General features: G+C 40.9%; 1 protein-coding gene across 1 annotated transcript; it reads left to right on the top strand.

Annotated features, from left to right (window-relative positions):
• Nucleotides 1-213: 213 nt before the first annotated feature.
• Nucleotides 214-18,103, top strand: znf292b (zinc finger protein 292b). The gene is made up of 8 exons (XM_022211430.2): nucleotides 214-415; nucleotides 7,375-7,529; nucleotides 7,802-7,880; nucleotides 8,170-8,305; nucleotides 9,054-9,256; nucleotides 9,978-10,114; nucleotides 10,534-10,675; nucleotides 10,893-18,103. Exons 1-8 carry the CDS (start codon nucleotides 251-253, stop codon nucleotides 17,676-17,678), a joined length of 7,803 nt encoding a protein of 2,600 aa, XP_022067122.2. The 5' UTR covers nucleotides 214-250; the 3' UTR covers nucleotides 17,679-18,103.
• Nucleotides 18,104-18,120: the final 17 nt, after the last annotated feature.

Raw genomic sequence — 18,120 nt, 5'->3', positions numbered from 1 at the left:
GGAGTTACACAGTTTTTGGGCCACTTGTCATATTTCAGTACCTGAGATTAATCAAATGAATCAGTAAGATATGAGTGTTTTTTACACAAATGTTGAAAGAAGTAGATTTTTTATCCACTTCTCTTACCAGTTGGTGACGCTAATGCACCAACGCGTTGTTTGCCAACCGCCAATAAACCTGCAGAAGAAGAAACAAGAGCGAACTGACGTAGTTACGTTGTAGTGGTACGCGCTGTAGCTGGGTGTGAAGATGGCGGACGAGGAGGCCGAGCAGGACCGTAGTCCTGCGAACGGTATCCGTGAAACGATCGAGGAACTCAGACAACGGTTACAAGGACTGCAAGAAGTCGTGGGTACAGAAAGCAACGACTCCACAGACGAGTCCTCCTCTGAGTACTGCCAAGAGTTTTGTAGGGTGAGTAATTTTACCCCTCATATTTAACAAACAAGCTAGCCAGCTAGCATTAATGATAACGCTCCGTCCTGGCAGCTGGGTAATCCGAGGAAAGGGCTGCTTTCAGAGCCAAACTGTGTTTGAATGGGTCTAGTAATTGTTGTTAAACTAATAGTTGCAGACTATGAGAATTTGAAGCGAACTGGTGAAGCGAAACGGACAAACAACTCAGTTCAAACGTTGACATGGCTACTCTAATGAGCTACTAGCGTACGCTAACTGAAGCTGTCTGTAGGAGACCGCAGTGTTGGTGTCGTTAAAAGTCCTTCAGATGTGTCTTTATTCATCTGTCGTAGAGTGGTGCACGCAGACTACTTGACTCCTTTTCATTTCGGGTAATAACAATTCCCACGTCCACATTATAGCGCATCAGTTCGGCTCTGCTTACAGTTAGCCTGACATTAGCATTTAGCTTTGTGTGTTTGATTGCATGCGCGTTCACGTGAGCATAGTTTCGCTGATTGTCTCTGTGGGGAACGCAGCCCTCAGGCTACATACCGCTTCGTGGTGGGTTTTGTTGTATCCACCCTGCTCTAAAATTCACTGCTAGAAACATAGTGTTGAACGTAGCGCATTTTAATAATTCTATAGAGAAGAGCGGCAGCGATTTGCGACCTCTCTCATTAATGAATATCTGGTGTGTACGTGCAGAATGAAACGCACGCCCGCAGAGGGGACACGCCGTTTTCCATCACAGTTGCGTAGTGAAAACGCTACAACACCGCCAATCCCCCCGGAGTCCTGTACGTTGCCCATCAGTAAACCATCTGCTCAGTTTAGTGGCTGAAAAGATGCGTGTCGTGCTGAGTGCAGGGAGGGCGGATCTGCACCAAGCATCTTGACTCTCATTGGAGTGGCCTTCCTGGGTAGCAGATTTGATGGAGAGAAAAAACAAATGTGTCCACTGTCCTTAGAGCATAAAGGGATGAGGCAGTAATGTGAATGTCTATGGGTAAAACACAAGTGGTTCCTCTTAATTAAAATTACTAGTAAGGTGAAAAGTAACAATCGTAGGGGGAAAAAATAAAAAGGATTGCATTCAGCATTACAAAAGTAACTTTGTGCAAAAAATTCCATGTACAAATGCATTCTAAAAGAGCATTTCCTATTTCCGTGACAGAAGTATTGACCAAACTGTCAAAAATGGATGCTGTTTAAGGAGGTTATCCTTCACATTGTGATTTCATTAGCAAACCGGATTCTTCCTTGTCTGCACCACAAAAACCTACACAGGAATTAGTCTGATTCTAAAACCTTGTGAGCATATACAGCACAGAGCCTTTGTTCTAAACCAGCATTAAAGCCTGTGAATTAACTTACTATGCAGAATGCAAGAACACCGAAATATATAGAAAGGCACATTCAACAGCATTCAATTAAAAAAAATCTTGTTTTTGAAGAGGCATTTGTTTGTTTACAGTATGGAGTGTAAGACATTTTATTACAGACAAGGGAATTCTTGTAAAACTCTAAATTACACACAAGACTGTCATAATTTGATTAACCTACTTTTTTCCAGTTCTCAAATAGATTTTGAGGTAGATGTGTCGTTACTTAATTTACTTAATATAATGAATTGAATTTGAAACTATACTTAGTGTTTTTTTTTAAATGCATTTATTGTGATTTCTTACCAGCTAAAATAGGGTGGCAGGTTGCAAGTTTTAAATCTGGACTTGCAGTATTTCCTTTTTAAACCCTAATGATTAGATTTTTAGATTTCCCTTCTTTGATAGCTTGGTTTTATCTTTTTGCTTTAACTGGATAAAGGGAAGCAGTTACTGTATCAAATTGCATTGCAGTGCTGGAGTAGGAAAAAGCATCGCAGGATCTACTGAACGGCTCGTATTACGGATGTTACTAACAACAATGTTTCTATTGATTAATCTGTCAAATGTGCAAGGATCTAATAAACAAAATTGTGTGTCATTCAGTAATGCTGCAGCTCAGTACAAAGTGCAAACAGAGGTTCACATTAAAGTGCAAAACTGTCAGGTTGCACTTGCAACTTCAGCATGATAAAATTACATTTTGAAAGAGGGCTTAATTTAAAAGGCAGAAGTGCAGCCACTAAAGATTTTCTGTCAAGCCCCTTAAGGAGGGAGTACACCTTGTATGCCTTCAAAAAATCTAAAAAAAAAAAAGTTAAGTGCTTAAACTATTCGTTAGGTATCAAAGAAATGTTTAGTTAGTGACATACAACAGCATGGCAAGTACTTGTGCATGGTTCACAATCTTTATCTGCCATTTTCTCAAAATCTGTACTTTTTGGGACAGGCATTACATAAAACCTAATAACTTTTAAACTATTTGAGCAATCATGCTGATTTTTTCACAGATTGTTCTTAAGACAGTACTTCTTAAAATAATGTATGCTTTTTTAAATACTTTATAATCTGACCACTTAAGACCATTTTCATTCTGGGGTAAAGAGTTATTTCTATTGAAATGGTTGCTGTGACAATAAGAAAAAGCGTTATCCCCAAAGCACCCATTATTTGTTTTACAGTATCAAAAGGCATAATAGTCATTAACCCAAAATTGATGGACTCTGAGTAGATGGTATCTAAAGATGGGTCACCGGGAAATGTGTATTGGCATGTTTGACAAGATTTTGTCCCCAGGGATCACTGCATGTAACTTCTGTTAAAATGATCATTTGCAACTCATAAGCTGTAACATGATGTATAGCATGTTAAATTGGGTCATATCAAACATTAAGAGCCTATACAATATAATGGCTTTGTGAACCTGTGAAATAAGCTGTACTCCCCCTTAAAGTCTAAACGCTTGGTTTTTATTTGAAACAAGTGCAACAAGCATACACCAGCTACAGCAACTCTTTCTCTCCTTATTGTTTAATTATTCAGTGCCTTTGGTAGTAGCTTTGAATTCTGTGAAAACATCACTGCATTCACAGTCTTTGACTTATTTGTGTGGTGAGTTTGTCAGATGTCATAGTGATAAAATCAGGATTTTAAAAGTGCAGAGCAGCAGCTTGGTTAACATGTTGCTCAAGCCACATTTCAGTCACTGTCATTCTTGTTCCATTGTCTGACAACAGAAGAAGAAAAGTATCAAGGTCAAGGTTTCTTTATTGTACCAAATGGTAAAATTGTTGTGCAAAAAGGAACTGAAAACGGCTTCATAGGGAATTTAATTGTATTGCAGTTTATGTGAGTACAGAGTAAGAAAAAAGCAAACAGATGTGAAGTGCCTTCATGTTGGACAGGACCTTTGTTTTTGCTTTGGGTGCTTATGTGCTGTGTGAGTGCTACTGTGGTATGCCATTGAAAGTCTGCACTGTCTACACACCATCTATTTGCTTTGTGATCGTTTTAAGTACTCCCATTCTTTTGAAGGCTCGGGTGTTTTAGAAACCTTTAAATTGAGCTGAGCAGACTCTGCAACTGCCACCATTGTCTAAAGCTGTAGTGCTGACCGCAGCTGACCAATGAGTGGAACTAAAAACTGTAGATGTAGTAATGCAGCAGTTGTGATACTGAAGCACACGTTTATCATGAATTAAAGTTAAAAAAAACAAAAACAATAATGCATCAGTTACAAATATCGAAGATGATACATTATCACTGCTGACGTCAGCAACTATGCAGATAAATCGCTACATTTCAAGGACATTATGTTGCCCAAACTTTCTGTCAGATATGTTACAATGTCAGATGTTCACATTTCTTGTGATAAAGTTTCAAAATAGGAGGTAATCAAATTTCAAGGTAATCCTTGAGAACCAAAAGCTCAGTCTTCAGAGTGCTCTGAATACTGGGTTTCTAAAACATTTTGCTGAATTGAGTCTGACATCAGCTGGTTCTTGATATGGTAAATAGTTCCAGACACAGCATACCCACAAAGTTATACTGCAGTTGTCTTGGTGAATGTGTGTACATGATTTCAGGAAATACTAGTTCTCAAAGCATTTATTGTACTCCAGCATACAAGTAGCTGACAGTAAAGGGAGATACTTTAGTTGTTTGGCTGCAACAGATTTCCACTTCAGTCTGTCTTTTAGTGCATTTGCATACATACGCTTGTTTGCCTTGTGATTGAAAGACTAAATTCACTTATGTTACACTCTGAGCAAGTAATGAGCCTGATATTTACCAGACACAGACATGTAGTCACACCTGTTTGCATGCAGGGACTGTACGTAGGCTGCAGAATTTATCGGGTCAGCATTGGCTTATGATTTGTAATAGTCACATTGCAAGAAATACAATTATGCATTGTTTTTATGAAATGATACAAGCAGAAAAGATGCATGGTTTTCAGTTTTATGACAAATTTACAATCAGAAGCCTGTGTGATAGAACATAATTTAGTTGATTTAAATGTTGTCGTGTTCACAAGTTTGGTTTCATTTTATCTTTTACTTGGCTCACAAAACAGATGTGCAGCAAAATGAAGAAGAAACAAGAGAGAAGCACTGAAAGGGAAGATTATGTTGCAAAAAGATGCAATATCAGTTGTATGGAAATATTTCAGCTACAGAAAGAATCATGACCAAAAACATGTCCTCTGTCAGCAGAATAAAAATACGTCGCTACACATGAGCGTATTATGTCCCCCTTTAATAATCTAGAATAGTGTTTAACTTTGTAGATGTGTTGAATATACTGTTTCTTTGTGGGTTTTCAGGGCCAATATCAGTTGTTATTTTTAAAGGACTGATATTCAGAATCGACATGCATTACAACAACGCTATTTACTGACAGCATGTGATGGCAAGGAACCTGCTGTTTCTAACACAATGTTTCAGTAATACTCAATGTAAATGTATACAGTAGAAATAGAACTGATGATGACAGAGTGTCATGTGACGTTAGGACGCTCTTCTGTTCACTGTGATACTGACTGAGATTGTTGTTTGTCTCCTCTTGTCCTGCAGTAACATTTGCTGATCTTCTGTTTCATTAATGTTTAACTGTTGTGTCACTTTAATTGCCCACTCACATCCAGATCCTAAAGCTTTATTTGTCATTTTTGTAGCATTAGCCACTTTTAATGAAGCCAGTTTCTTCCAATTTGAGCAACATCTGCATCCTTAAAATTATTTGCTACACCTTGATTGTACTGCCATAATTTGCATTTGCTGTGTATGTTTAAAATAAATGAAACACTCCAGTAATGCTTTAGGCCTGTTACAAGAAATTGATGTCAGACATATTTAGGGATGTCTTTAATTCTGGGTAGAACCGCATAGAACGGCTTGTTAATGCACCCTTCTCACAGGAGATTGTAGTTCAAGGAGCTAATTATTGCCAAGAAAATATTTACAAACTGTTACACCATTAACTCTGTGAGATGGTAAGAAAGGATTGGTTTCTGCTGCTTACACTAAATTCTGTCCCTAGCATCTGCATGTGGCAGCAGAAATGGTCAGACATCTTTCCAATCTTCTGCTGTCCAGTTTTGCTGACCTCTTGCCCACTTTGGCCTCAGTCTCCTGCTTTTAGTTGTCAGGAGTGAAAGCTGCTCTGCCTGTCTCAAACTGTTTTCTCCCACAGAGCAGCTGCTTACATGTTTGTTTGTTTTTTTACACCTATCTGTAAACCATTTGTTGTTTTGGAAAGATGGCTGAACCTCTTGCTCTTGTCAGCATGATTTTTTTGTATAGAATTACTGCTACATTAATGACTTATTGGATATTTTCATTAGCAACCTAATGGTAATACTAAGAAAGAATCTTTGCAGTAAATTAAAAAAAACTTCACAGTTAAAACAGGAAATTAAAAGTAAACAAAGTGATTAAGATAGATTAATAATCATTGTAATCAAACACAGTATTTTTAGTAAAAAAATAAATAGGAAAATGTAAGTAGTAATACCTAAAAAAGTTACTGTGCTTTGTAATGTCCTGATATATATGTAATGGTTGTATTAATTTGTTCTGGTATTGTCTAATATGTGTGTTTTTTCCGTGTCAAACACTAAAGAGCCCAGAGGGAGGTGTTGTCAGTGGAAGATCATGAGTGTGTAGGCTGAAGTTACGATGTCTGAAAAGAAGAGGGCATGCTTTATAAACAAAGTTGTGTTTGCACTTGAATTGGTTGTCTTCCCTGCAGGCCATAGTCGCCTGCATTTATCCAGCAAGATAAGACTGCTTTTCATTTTCTGACCAAGGTCAGCATGAACGTTGAGAATGACTAGATTGGTGAAAACTGAGTGGGTGTTCTCTTTTGTCAGTAGAATAAATCAGTTTGAAGGAATGTGTGCCTGAGTACTATATGTGTATTTTGAGCTGGAAAAGTCTTGTATGCATTTACACCGCAGATGTGAACATCCAAATCAGGGCTTGATGCTTTCTTTTTTTCCTCCCCAAGGAACACGTGCATCTAAGGTCTGAAATGTTTAAACATCTAAAGAACCTAACGGGTACAATGCAAGTGTTTTGTTTTGGACACAGCAATGCAAGTTTATGGTTAAGTGCGTTAGTTCCAACTACTTAAACAGTCATTGTTTCACTTACCCTTTCTGTAGAATTTTTTTTATACACATCCTACTCATAGTTTGGGTTGCCTGCTGCTCTCACGGTCTCTGTGTGAACATTTATCACTACAGTTGCTTTTAGAATGACATTTTCAGCACATATGCAACTGCTGACATTAGTGAAAACTTTCAATATTTAGATAGAAAAATATGTCTTGATAGACGACCATATTACTAACTTACTTGTTGCCAGTTGCTGTTAGAGCTGCAGTTCTTAGACCGTCTATTTTTCAGCATATGCATTCTTCTGACATCTTTCTGTTGATGCTTTTGTCTCTCTTGATGTTGTTCAGTTCATAATAAGCAAACACACTTGCGCAAAAAGAACAACCTTCTGATTTTATTTTGAAACTGCTGCTAAAAGTTGTCAGGCTTTTCATTGAATTATTAATAAATATGACTGGTTTCCCTTGCAGACGCTGTTGGAGTATGCAGGCCGTTGGAGGATAGAGGAAGAGCCTTTACCACTGGTGGAAGTGTACGTAGTCGCTCTGCTGAGTTACGCCCAGGCCTCACCATACCTCTCCCTGCAGTGTGAAAATGTTCCTCTTGTGGTTGAGAGGCTCTCGCTGTAAGTACAACGAAAGTGTGTTTAACTGCAAGTCAGATACAGAGTTTACCTCTTAATAAACACACATGTTTGTGGTTGGATATCTGCATATACTCATCATGGATGTAAATGGGCTTTCAGTTATTTGTTTGAGCTGTTCTTCTTCTGGAGCAGAAACCTTCAGCCACAATGTCAGTAGTGGGAAATACACCAAGTTGAAATTAACCACAACTGTCTTTTAAAGTGTGGTACTCAACAGTAACCTTTGATTTTGTTGGTCATTTGTTGTGCAGGAGCTTTCTTGAGCTTTTGCTCTCGCTGAAGGAGGACGTTCCAGATGGCTTATGGAAAGAGTTCAGGTCATCTGTGCAGGTAAAGATGAAGAGTTAAAGACAAAAGTGTGGATTTAAAGGCCAGGAAAGTGTTGTCACTACTTGCATAACATTGTAAATGCACTCTGATGTCTTTGTAATACAGTTATGAATGTTATTGACAGGATGTCATATGGATTGTTCATGACCCCTAGTTTATTCAAATAGTTACATTTACATTATTTTGCTGTTAATTTGCATTTCCAACCAACCAAAATGTTGCCTAAATACACTCAAACGTCAGGCTGCCAGCGTTATGACTAAAAGTAATGAAGTTTTCCTGTTTGCAGCTCGCTCACAGCAAGCTTAAGGAGAATGGAATCGCACAGCTGTCACTACTGTCTGTTTTGGGCCAGTATGATGGTGTCTGGACCAACGGCGTCCTGCAAGGCCTTCTATCAAATGAGAACCTTCAGGCAGAACAAGGTGAGTGCCGGGCATGGTTTTCAGAAATGCTGCAAAGGTCTGTTTGATGCACAGGAAAATATAATAATACAACAATACAATATGATTATTGAGTATCAGGCCAGTTATTGTGCTTGTAATAGTATGCCTTATCCAATGCAACACCTTACATTGCCTAAATATCACGTTGGTGGAGCAGGTATTTGAATTAGGAGAGCTATCAGCAGTTTGCAGATATTTTAGTGAATAACAATGACATAAGTAAATTAAACTGCAAGGTCAAAGGCCGTTTATAAGCTTCACTTGCCTATTACGTGCTGACGAAGACGTTGAAATTTTAAAACCAGAAGTAGAAGCCAAACGATTAAAAAGTCAATTTTATGCAACCTTGGATTTGGGGTTGCTTCAGATGTTCAGATTTTGTTGTTGAAGAGCAGGCTTTAGCTGTGGAGTGTATCCAAGGACCGTATTTACATGTCAGACTCAAATTACTTGACACCATCTGCCTGCGAAGCTTGTCTTATTTTCTTGTAATCATTAGAAAATGCAGCAAAATAATTTGGCTTCTGGCTGTGATAAAGCTGTCAGATGATTTATCAGCAACTCTCCCAACCGTTGGCTGAAAAGATAACGGTGTCAAGGATTTTCAGAAACGGTTTGCAGTTCCTAAAGTGTTGTGTGTACTCCTGTTGCAAAAATGTAAGACCACTTGAAACACTGTATTAAATCAGAACAGAATTTCACTATGTATGTTGCTGCTGTTGTTTAGTTGAGGAGTTCCTGGAGCAGGAGGGGCCGGTCCTGTTGGAGATGAGAGTGAAGCAACTCATGAAGGATAAGCAAATGGGGAAGGCTGCACTGCTGGCAAAGACCTGCTGCAACTGTGCTGCTTTCCAAGGGAAGGGATCTTTCAAGCAGATGTACCTCGTCTGTCTCTGTGCTACCTCAGAACAAAATCAGCTCATGGAGGAGGTAATGTATATTTGCATACGATAAAGATACATGTGGAAGTAAACACTACTAGACTTTTAAATAGCCAGAATATTTATTCATCCATGGATTTTTTTTTCTGTTCATGAGAGTCCCTAAAAGTTGTTGCTGTTGATTTGTTTCTCTGTATGACAGTGGGGGTTTCCTCTAAAGAAAAATTTGTCTTGACCGACTTTATTATAAGCAACAGTATGTGGTGCATTTAGATAATTTAGTCAGTCTAGTTGTGCAATCTAAGTGAGTGGGCCTTCCCTTCCTGTGTGATTGTGTGTGTAGAAGGAAGCAGTGGTTGAGATGCTACTTTATATTTGACAGTACTGTTTTATTTTCTCCATTCACTAGTAGAGTGAAACAAATTGAAGCAACTACCACATGAGCTGCCTCGTCACCACATGTTTTTGCCTCTATGAACTTGTAAATGTCCCTCTCACAAAAAAAATATATGTGAACATTGCCACTGGTCTTATTTTTTCTGTTCATTTGGGATGTCTCCTTGTGGCACGATGTCTTAGTTTAAATTTTTTCAAACCTCTTCCTGTAGTACATTAGGCATCCACTAGATGGCAGGCGGTACTTGCATACAGAGGAGACGGACAGCATTGGAGACATTTATGTCGTGTCCTGTTGGCTTAGGATGCATTAGTGGTTCCATTAGTGGATGCATAATTGTTCCTTACTCTCCAAATGGCTTCTTTCTGTGCAGCTTTCCAAGGAGGACTGCCGCGACGCATTAGAGATGATCTGCAACCTGGAGTCAGACGGAGATGAAATGGCAGCTTTTAGCTTGTGCTCAGCCTTCCTGACGCGCCAGCTTCTCCAAGGAGACATGTACTGTGCTTGGTAAGAAAACCTATGCTGCCCAGTGTGATGCTTACATACGTCACATTTCCTTATTTGATGAGAGAAGAAAATATTCTTCATTGACAGACAATAAATGAGTAACACAGTTATTCTATTGTACTCAAAAATCAGTTGTAAGATGACTGAGGTCGTTTATTTATTACACTAACAAGTGTTTATGTGCTTATAATTTAATAAGCATTTTTTTTAAATTCTGAATTATTAATGGTGTCTGTCATGAGTTGTCTGCGCAAGCAAAATATGATTAAATGAACCAGCAGAGCACAGGATGAAGCACAAAATCTGTATGCTAATTCTATCTTGCCTATTGAGCCTGATGCTCATTCAGTATGGATACAAAAATGAATAGAAAATTAATGATCACATTTGAGGCTAAGCATTCCCTTTGTTCAAATTAGGGAGCTCACTCTGTTTTGGAGCAAGCTGCTGAAGCGATTAGAGCCATCGGAGCAGGCCTTCCTTGATAGATGCCGCCGGATGTCTTTACTCGCCAAAACTGTGTACCACATCCTGTTCCTCATCAAGGTCATCCAGTCAGAGGTCAGTAGGCAGTAACATTTTTTTTAATCTGAAGTCTTGATTTGATACTAAATACTGAATGTGTAAAATGCGTTTTTGTATGCTTAGTGATATCGATTTAAGAAATCTGCTTTATCTAAAATCTAAATGTGAATACGTTTCATTTAAATTGCAGTGTTGTAACAACTTTGAATGTGTTTAGCAGCTTTGATTGATTTAATTTCCTTTTTTCCCATAGATTGACCATGTTGGCCTGCCAGCATGCATCGAAATGTGCATAAGGGCTCTACGGATCGACTCAGAAGATGGAAACACTAAAGCCACTGTGTGTAAAACTATTTCCTGTTTGCTCCCTACTGACCTTGAAGTGAAGCGAGCTTGCCAGCTTACAGAGTTCCTCCTGGAACCCACAGTGGATTCATACTACGCTGTGGAGACGCTATACAATGAACCAGATCAAAAACTAGAGGAGGAAAATATGCCTGTTTCCAACTCTCTACGCTGCGAGCTCCTGCTGGTGTTAAAAACGCAGTGGCCCTTTGACCCAGAGTTCTGGGACTGGAAAACACTGAAGCGTCATTGCTTGGCACTAATGGGTGAAGAGGCTTCAATAGTGTCTTCCATTGACTTGCTGAATGACACTGAGAGCCCCGACGAGGACGAAGACAACATGAGTCTGAAGGGATATAATAACATCCCAGACCACATCTTCAGCGGAACCTACGAACTTACGGATGTCACTGACAGGAAACAGAAAAACAGAGAAATGAAGAAACTGAGGGAAAAGGGTTTCATTTCTGCCAGGTTCAGAAACTGGCAGGCATACATGCAGTACTGTGTGCTGTGTGACAAAGAGTTTCTCGGTCACAGGATTGTACGCCATGCACAGACTCATCTAAACGGTGGAATATATACCTGCCCAATATGTGCTCAAACTTTTACCTCAAAAGATACATTTATTCCTCATGTCACGTCACACGTTAAACAGTCGTGCGAGGAAAGGCTGACAGCGATGAAAACAAACAAGAAACTGGCTAATCCTAAAACAGCCGCCCCCGTTATTGCAGCCTTAAAGGATAAAACAGAAAATAAACTTCACGGAAACAGTGATTCCTCAGGGCAAAACGGGGTCCTGATTCAAAATGTTCAGGCCAAAGTGGGAAGGAGTGTCCTAGAAACCAATGAGGATAACATGTGCCCTGTTGGAAAATGCAGAAGGAGCTTCAAATTTTTCAAAAATCTTATTGCACATGTTAGAGCTCATGGGGACAACGAGGAAGCAAAGACTTTCCTTGAAATGCAGAGCAAAAAGGTTGTTTGCCAGTACTGCCGTCGCCATTTTATTAGTGTCACCCATCTTAATGATCATCTACAGGTCCACTGTGGGGTAAAGCCTTACATCTGTATACAGTTGAACTGCAAAGCAAGTTTTCTGTCCAACACTGAGCTCCTCGTACATAAGAAAACACATGCTGTTTTCAAAGCTAGATGCATGTTTCCAAATTGTGGAAAGATTTTCAATGCCGCCTTCAAACTGTATGACCACGAGGCACAACATTATAAAACGTTCACTTGTAAAATTGTGGACTGTGGAAAGGTTTTCCATTCACAGCAACAGCTGGATTTGCACCAGGAGAGACACACTATACAAGAAGAGGAAAGTTCGTCATCTGAGCAGACTTCCCAAAATGTGCAACCTGGGCCATCACTCGTTGAACAAATGCTTTCCAATCCAGCTCCCATCAAACAAGAAAATTACCAAGAGAACTGGACCACTGACAGTGCTGTTAATCCGGATCATGGAAGGCTGCCCATGTCCATAGACAGTTTGTTGAAATCTTCACAAGAACCAGTGGAAAGCTTAGGCCAATATGAAGTCAAACGTGAACCGCAAAATCCGGATTTTTCCACTAGTCAGTCACAGGGTTTAACTCATTCTGTGATTCAGTCTGTGCATTCCCACCTGTCTGAACCTAGCAGACACAGAGATGATTCAGGACCTCAGTCTTTTGATTGCATGAGACCACCCCCACAGAATCAACCCGTACCTTCATTTGAAGCCAATTTAGCTAATGTCTTGCAAAACCAGCCACAAATGTTCCCCATTAATGTAAATACTGAAGCAGTTAGTTACAACTCTCATTGTAACTTACCTTTGCCAGTACAGCAAAGCCCAATGTGTATGAGTAGTCTGTTGCCAGTACCACCACCACAGAATTCTATGGAGCCAGCAATGTCGCAGCCACTCCCCCCAACAGTAAGCGTTCAGCAGCTACCTGGGAACAGACCTGAGAACTCTGTAACCTCCTCAAGTAGCATTGTTCCCCCTTCAGAACAGAGAGAACGATTTCACTGTCCATTTGAAACGTGTACAAGGCACTACAGCTCTTACAGAAGTGTTACCAAGCACATGAAAGCAGTTCACCCAGACTTCTACGAGCAATGGAAAGTTGTCCGAACTAAAATCAAGACATCTTACGGTCCTGCACCGAGCACATCATCTGTTGGGCGTCTAAATTCAGTGTCGTTGCTTCAGAACCAGCAGGCCAACAGAGTACCAGTTCAGGGAGTTCAGAGGCAGAATGTCATCCAGTCACCTCCTTATACTAACATGGGCCCAAGCGCAAACTATAATGCAATACATTCGCTTGCCTCTTCTTCCCACAGCCAGAATGGTTCAGTGCTAATGGCTAATGTTTTGAATCCCATTGTTCTCTCTCAGCTGGGGAGTGATGGAAATCCACCTGCACCGTCCCAAGTTTCAGACACTCAAAATTGGCACTCGGTCACTCCAAGTGAACAGATGCATAATCATAGCTCTTCCCAAGGCTATCCATGTGATATGCAAGTGATGCCACAAATTGATTCTACCAGTGCTGCTCTGCCAGTTAGTGTGCCATCTTGCTCTATGATGGGCGCAACAATGAACAGACCTGCAGAGTCCTTGCAGTCAGCACTGATGGACAATAGACCGCAGTCCATTCTTCACTCATACTTAAATGGCGCAAAGGAGGTTTCACAGCAATCAGAAGCTCTTCCACCTTATGCATCACAGATGCAAAGCAGTTTAGTCTCTGCTACGCAGAAACCAGACAAAACACAGACGATGCAAAATCATACCCATTCGACATTTCCTTCTCCAGACAATGCAAGCCAAAAAAGTAGTAACGACCAACCTCAAAATGACTCAGTCATCTCGGAAAATTCTTCTGAAAATCAAAAGCTATCCAGAAGGAGCAGAAGGACCAAATGTCCAGCAATTGTTAAGGATGGCAAATTTTTTTGCCGCAGGTGTTTTAGACAGTTTGATAGTCCTAAATCCCTTGGAGGTCATTTGTCCAAGCGCACAATTTGCAAACCCTATGGAGAGTCCGAACTGAACTCCGACTTGCCAAGTTCATTTCTTGATCTTCTCAATTCAGAGCAAAGTGTTAGCGCCTCTCAGCCACAGCTGTCTTATATTCCTGCTCCTGTGTATCAGGAGAAACCTCATCAGTCAGTAGCAAGTGCTTCAGTTGCAGAAAAAGATTATTCTGCTGCTAATTATCCACAAGATAACATGCCAGCATATGGGAATAGTGATTCAAATGATGATATTCTGAAACAAATCATGGCTGAGTCCAACATGTCTGATCTTTTTGTGCACACTTCATCCCAGATGTTGTTCCAAAACCCTTGTGTTCCGTACGGACCTGGTGAGCGTTTACCAGGAAGCTCTGTAATACAGCATACAGAAAATGTCCAGATGAAGCGTGAAGATAACTCCTACAGTACAGCCCATTATCCTCAGCAAAGTGTTGATACATTTGCTGGAAGTGAATTCCCTGACCCGCTTCTTTCTCAAATCCTCACAGATAACCCTCCCCCTGCTGTTCCAGGCGGTGCTTCCACTAACCACATGGCTCCTGGGGAAATCCACGGTGAAGGGTACCACTCTGAGACGACTATTCAAGTACCAGATGCAGATTCAAACTTGGTGACCCCAACGCTGTTACCCGATAGTCAGCTCAGTCCAGCAACAAGTGGGAAGCAGGCTGAGATGCCAAGGAAGACCACTGAACAAGATATAAAAAGGAGACTGCGAGAGCAGATTTTGGCTGGCGACTTTCAACGCAGAAACAGCATGTGTCATTCTGGCAACACCGATACTAAAATCAGTCCATTGTCTTTTGGCCAAACATGTAGCCCTTCCAATATTTCTGGATTTCATCAATTGTCTCATGACACCAAAATCGATTCAGCTAGTCAAGGACAAATGATTCAAGGAAATTCTGTCATCATCCCTAGCACGTCCGCCGATATTGAGGGACTTCTGAACACACAAAGCTTTACTTGCTTCAGAGAGACTGCGACGCCACAGCAGGAGGTACTGAGCCCAATGGGCATCATGGCAAATGATCCAGATTCTGAACCCTCTCAGTTATCAGTCAGACAGCAACAGGGTATGACAGAAATTCAAACTGCATTTGAAAAGCTTGACTTGGTCAGAGAAAATCCTGATAGGATGTCAACGTCTATTCAGCAGCACAGCGCTCCCACTAACAGTCAGACTGGATCTGTAAAAGTCGAGCCACGTAGCTCGGTGCCCCCAGTGTTTGTCAAACCATATGCTTGTGACAACTGTCCATTCAGCACCATGTCTGCTGATGGATTGTGGAGACACCTCTCCAAAGTGCACAACTACACAGTTGAAATGGTTAATGTGGTTAAAAAAAGGTATGGCCAGTATGCTCCTTTCAAATGTCAGAAATGCCATAAGTCATTCACCCGTAACTCAAACCTTCGCACTCACTATCTGTCAGTTCATAAATTACCAGCTGAAGAAATTGCAGAACTGGATTTGAAACGTAGGCTGGCCAAAGATGCTGCTGCTGCTGCTCAAAACCAGGTTGTTGGTGTAAACCAGGCTCCTGCAGTTCAAACCAAGGCAGCTACTCATTCATCAGTGAAGAGGACACATCTGTATTCACCCCATAATGCAGTGAAGCGCAAGTATCCATCGCAGGCATTTACACCGTGCACCGATGCAGGCGTTACCCATCGCAAATGTCAAGATGAAAATCGCTCCACAGTCATTCATCCTTTGCAAGCTGCTCCCATGCACAATCAAGTAATGACTCCATCAGCACAGGCCCAGACTTCTACAACTAACTTTCAGTCGGTACAAGCAGGGATGGTGGCTGAACAGTGGTCACATGAACAGCAAAGAAATTTGTCCAAGTTGCCCGCTCAATGTCAACGGAGTCAGAAAGTCGGAGTTCATTTGCCCAGAGTGTCAGTTCTTCTCACCCAAGCTCTGTGTGCCCCACCTCAAGCTAAACCGCCTCAGTCTCTGGACAAACAGGCTGACATCAGCAAGCAGGCAATAATTCAGCCAAGTATAGACATTACTAAGAAATCTAAAGAGAAGAAACCCAAATCAGGCGACGCTATGAGTCCATACAGACCGTATCGCTGTGTCCATCAAGGCTGTGTGGCAGCTTTTACCATCCAGCACAATCTGATCCTCCACTACAGGGCTGTTCACCAGTTGGCTTTGTCAGCGCTGGAGGTGAACAAAGAGCAGGACCAGAGTGAGGGAGTGGATGAAATGATGGACCACGATGAGGAGGAGCTAGAACCAGAGTTCCCTCGAATCTCTGAATTTAGATGCCAAGTCAAAGACTGCTGCTGTGTTTTCCTAGAAGTTCCCAGCCTTTTCCAGCATTACCTGCAGCTACATGAATTCAGTCTCAATAAGGTTGGGGATCTCTTAGGCGGCATCAAGCTCGGCAAGTTTACTTGTGGTCACCAAGGTTGTACAGAATCCTTCACGGCTTTCTGGAAGTATATAGGCCATGTCAAAGAAATGCACAAGGATTTAAAATTATCCAAAGCTGAACAATTAAATGGTACGTTTAAGTGTGAAATTGAAGGCTGTGACCGTTCCTATGCCACAAAGTCGAACCTGCTCAGACACGTCATGAAAAAGCACCAGGAACTTTACCAGACTAAACTGAAAAATCAACATATAAAAGATGATGGTGCAAAACAGAACTCAAAGACTTTGCATTACCAAATTACTAAGACAAGTAACGGGAAAGAAAACATTGAGAGCAATAAAAAGATCCTACCGAGGGAAAGTGACACAAAGAGAGTTGGCAAATCCAAGCTCAATCACTGGACGAAGTACGGAAAACCCTCATTGAAATCTAAAGTGGAGGCAGCTGCAATGTGTACTAAGAAATTTCCTCTTCAGTACCCTTGTATGATCAAAGGTTGCGATTCAGTCATGAACTCAGAGCGGAGCATACTGAAACATTACGTGGGACACGGTTTGTCAGAAAAATATTTGGAACAACAAAGGAGCTGCTTCATATTCTGTAAAAAGTTCCCCAGGCAGAAATTTCGTTCCAGAAGCGATGACTCAAAATCAGACAACACCTCGGACCTGTCGGACAATGAGGTGACCGCAGATCCTGGCCTGGCGGAAGGAGAATATGACCAGTCAAAGCCTGTCCTGCGCCGAAGGACCACAACCTTGTTCGACAGCAAACTGTCAAATGATGAGAGCTCTAATGGCTCTGTGGTGGCCAAACGTAAGCGGGGACGTCCACGAAAGTTTAAAAAAGTAGTGAAACCCAAGAAAATGGCACGTACCGCAAAGTCGGAAGAGGTTCGCAGCAAAGACGAAGGATCAGTTGCCCTGGGCCCTGCAGCAGTGCAGGAGGAGAAGACTGAGCAGAGCACTCCGCTCACCTCGTTTAAGCCAATGGGATTTGAAATGTCTTTCTTAAAATTCCTGGAGCAGTCAAACAAACCCGAACACACCATGATAAGCAAAGTTCCTGTGATAGAGAGGTGTAAGATTCCACCGAACCTGTACATCAGAGACACGTGTGTCAGGTTCAGCAACCGTCAGAATTTGAAATCCCTCAGCAACGTTAGATTAAATCTCGACGCGGCCTTTTTAGGTGTCTCAAACCTGATGTTGAAACAGCTGCAGGACATGCGGCCTGCAGTGGTGTTGGAAAAATACGACTAGTGTTTTGTGTTGTTTTTTGTTTTTCTTTAAAAAGCAGAATCTCAGGACTTCAATGAGTAAAATCTGCTGCAGACTGGTGCCCTATATTCTAAATGTTTTTTTACACCTCAGATTTTTTTAAAAAGTTGTTCTGAGTTATACAGTAATATCTGTACAAATTGGGTTTTTTTTATAGAAAATTGTATAGCATGTTTTTAAAATTATGGACAGCAAATTGAAAAAGAGAATTTTGCTCAAAGATAAATTATGACATCAGCTTGTGGTGTCCTAAGTATCCCTGTGGGACTTGGAAACAAATGGACTAAGAAAGTGATTGTAATGTTGTGTGTAGTTTGTGAAGATGTTCATTATTGTGTGTCGTGTATATAGTTTGAAATCACCCACTGCCACCAGCAGTCTTACTATTAAAGTTTTTTGTACGACTAGTTCGACTTGTATTTGT

This window comes from Acanthochromis polyacanthus, chromosome 16 (assembly GCF_021347895.1).
Source record: "Acanthochromis polyacanthus isolate Apoly-LR-REF ecotype Palm Island chromosome 16, KAUST_Apoly_ChrSc, whole genome shotgun sequence".
Taxonomy (NCBI): Eukaryota; Metazoa; Chordata; class Actinopteri; family Pomacentridae; genus Acanthochromis; species Acanthochromis polyacanthus.
Note: the sequence above shows the minus strand (reverse complement) of the source record. Positions and strands in the feature narration are given on the sequence as shown.

Bases quoted from the DNA above. Each gene is read 5' to 3' on its own strand.
- znf292b (XM_022211430.2), top strand. From the start codon at position 251: ATGGCGGACGAGGAGGCCGAGCAGGACCGTAGTCCTGCGAACGGTATC. The intron at 8,306-9,053 runs GTGAGTGCCGGG...GCTGTTGTTTAG, and splicing joins GAACCTTCAGGCAGAACAAG to TTGAGGAGTTCCTGGAGCAG. The intron at 9,257-9,977 runs GTAATGTATATT...CTTTCTGTGCAG, and splicing joins AAAATCAGCTCATGGAGGAG to CTTTCCAAGGAGGACTGCCG.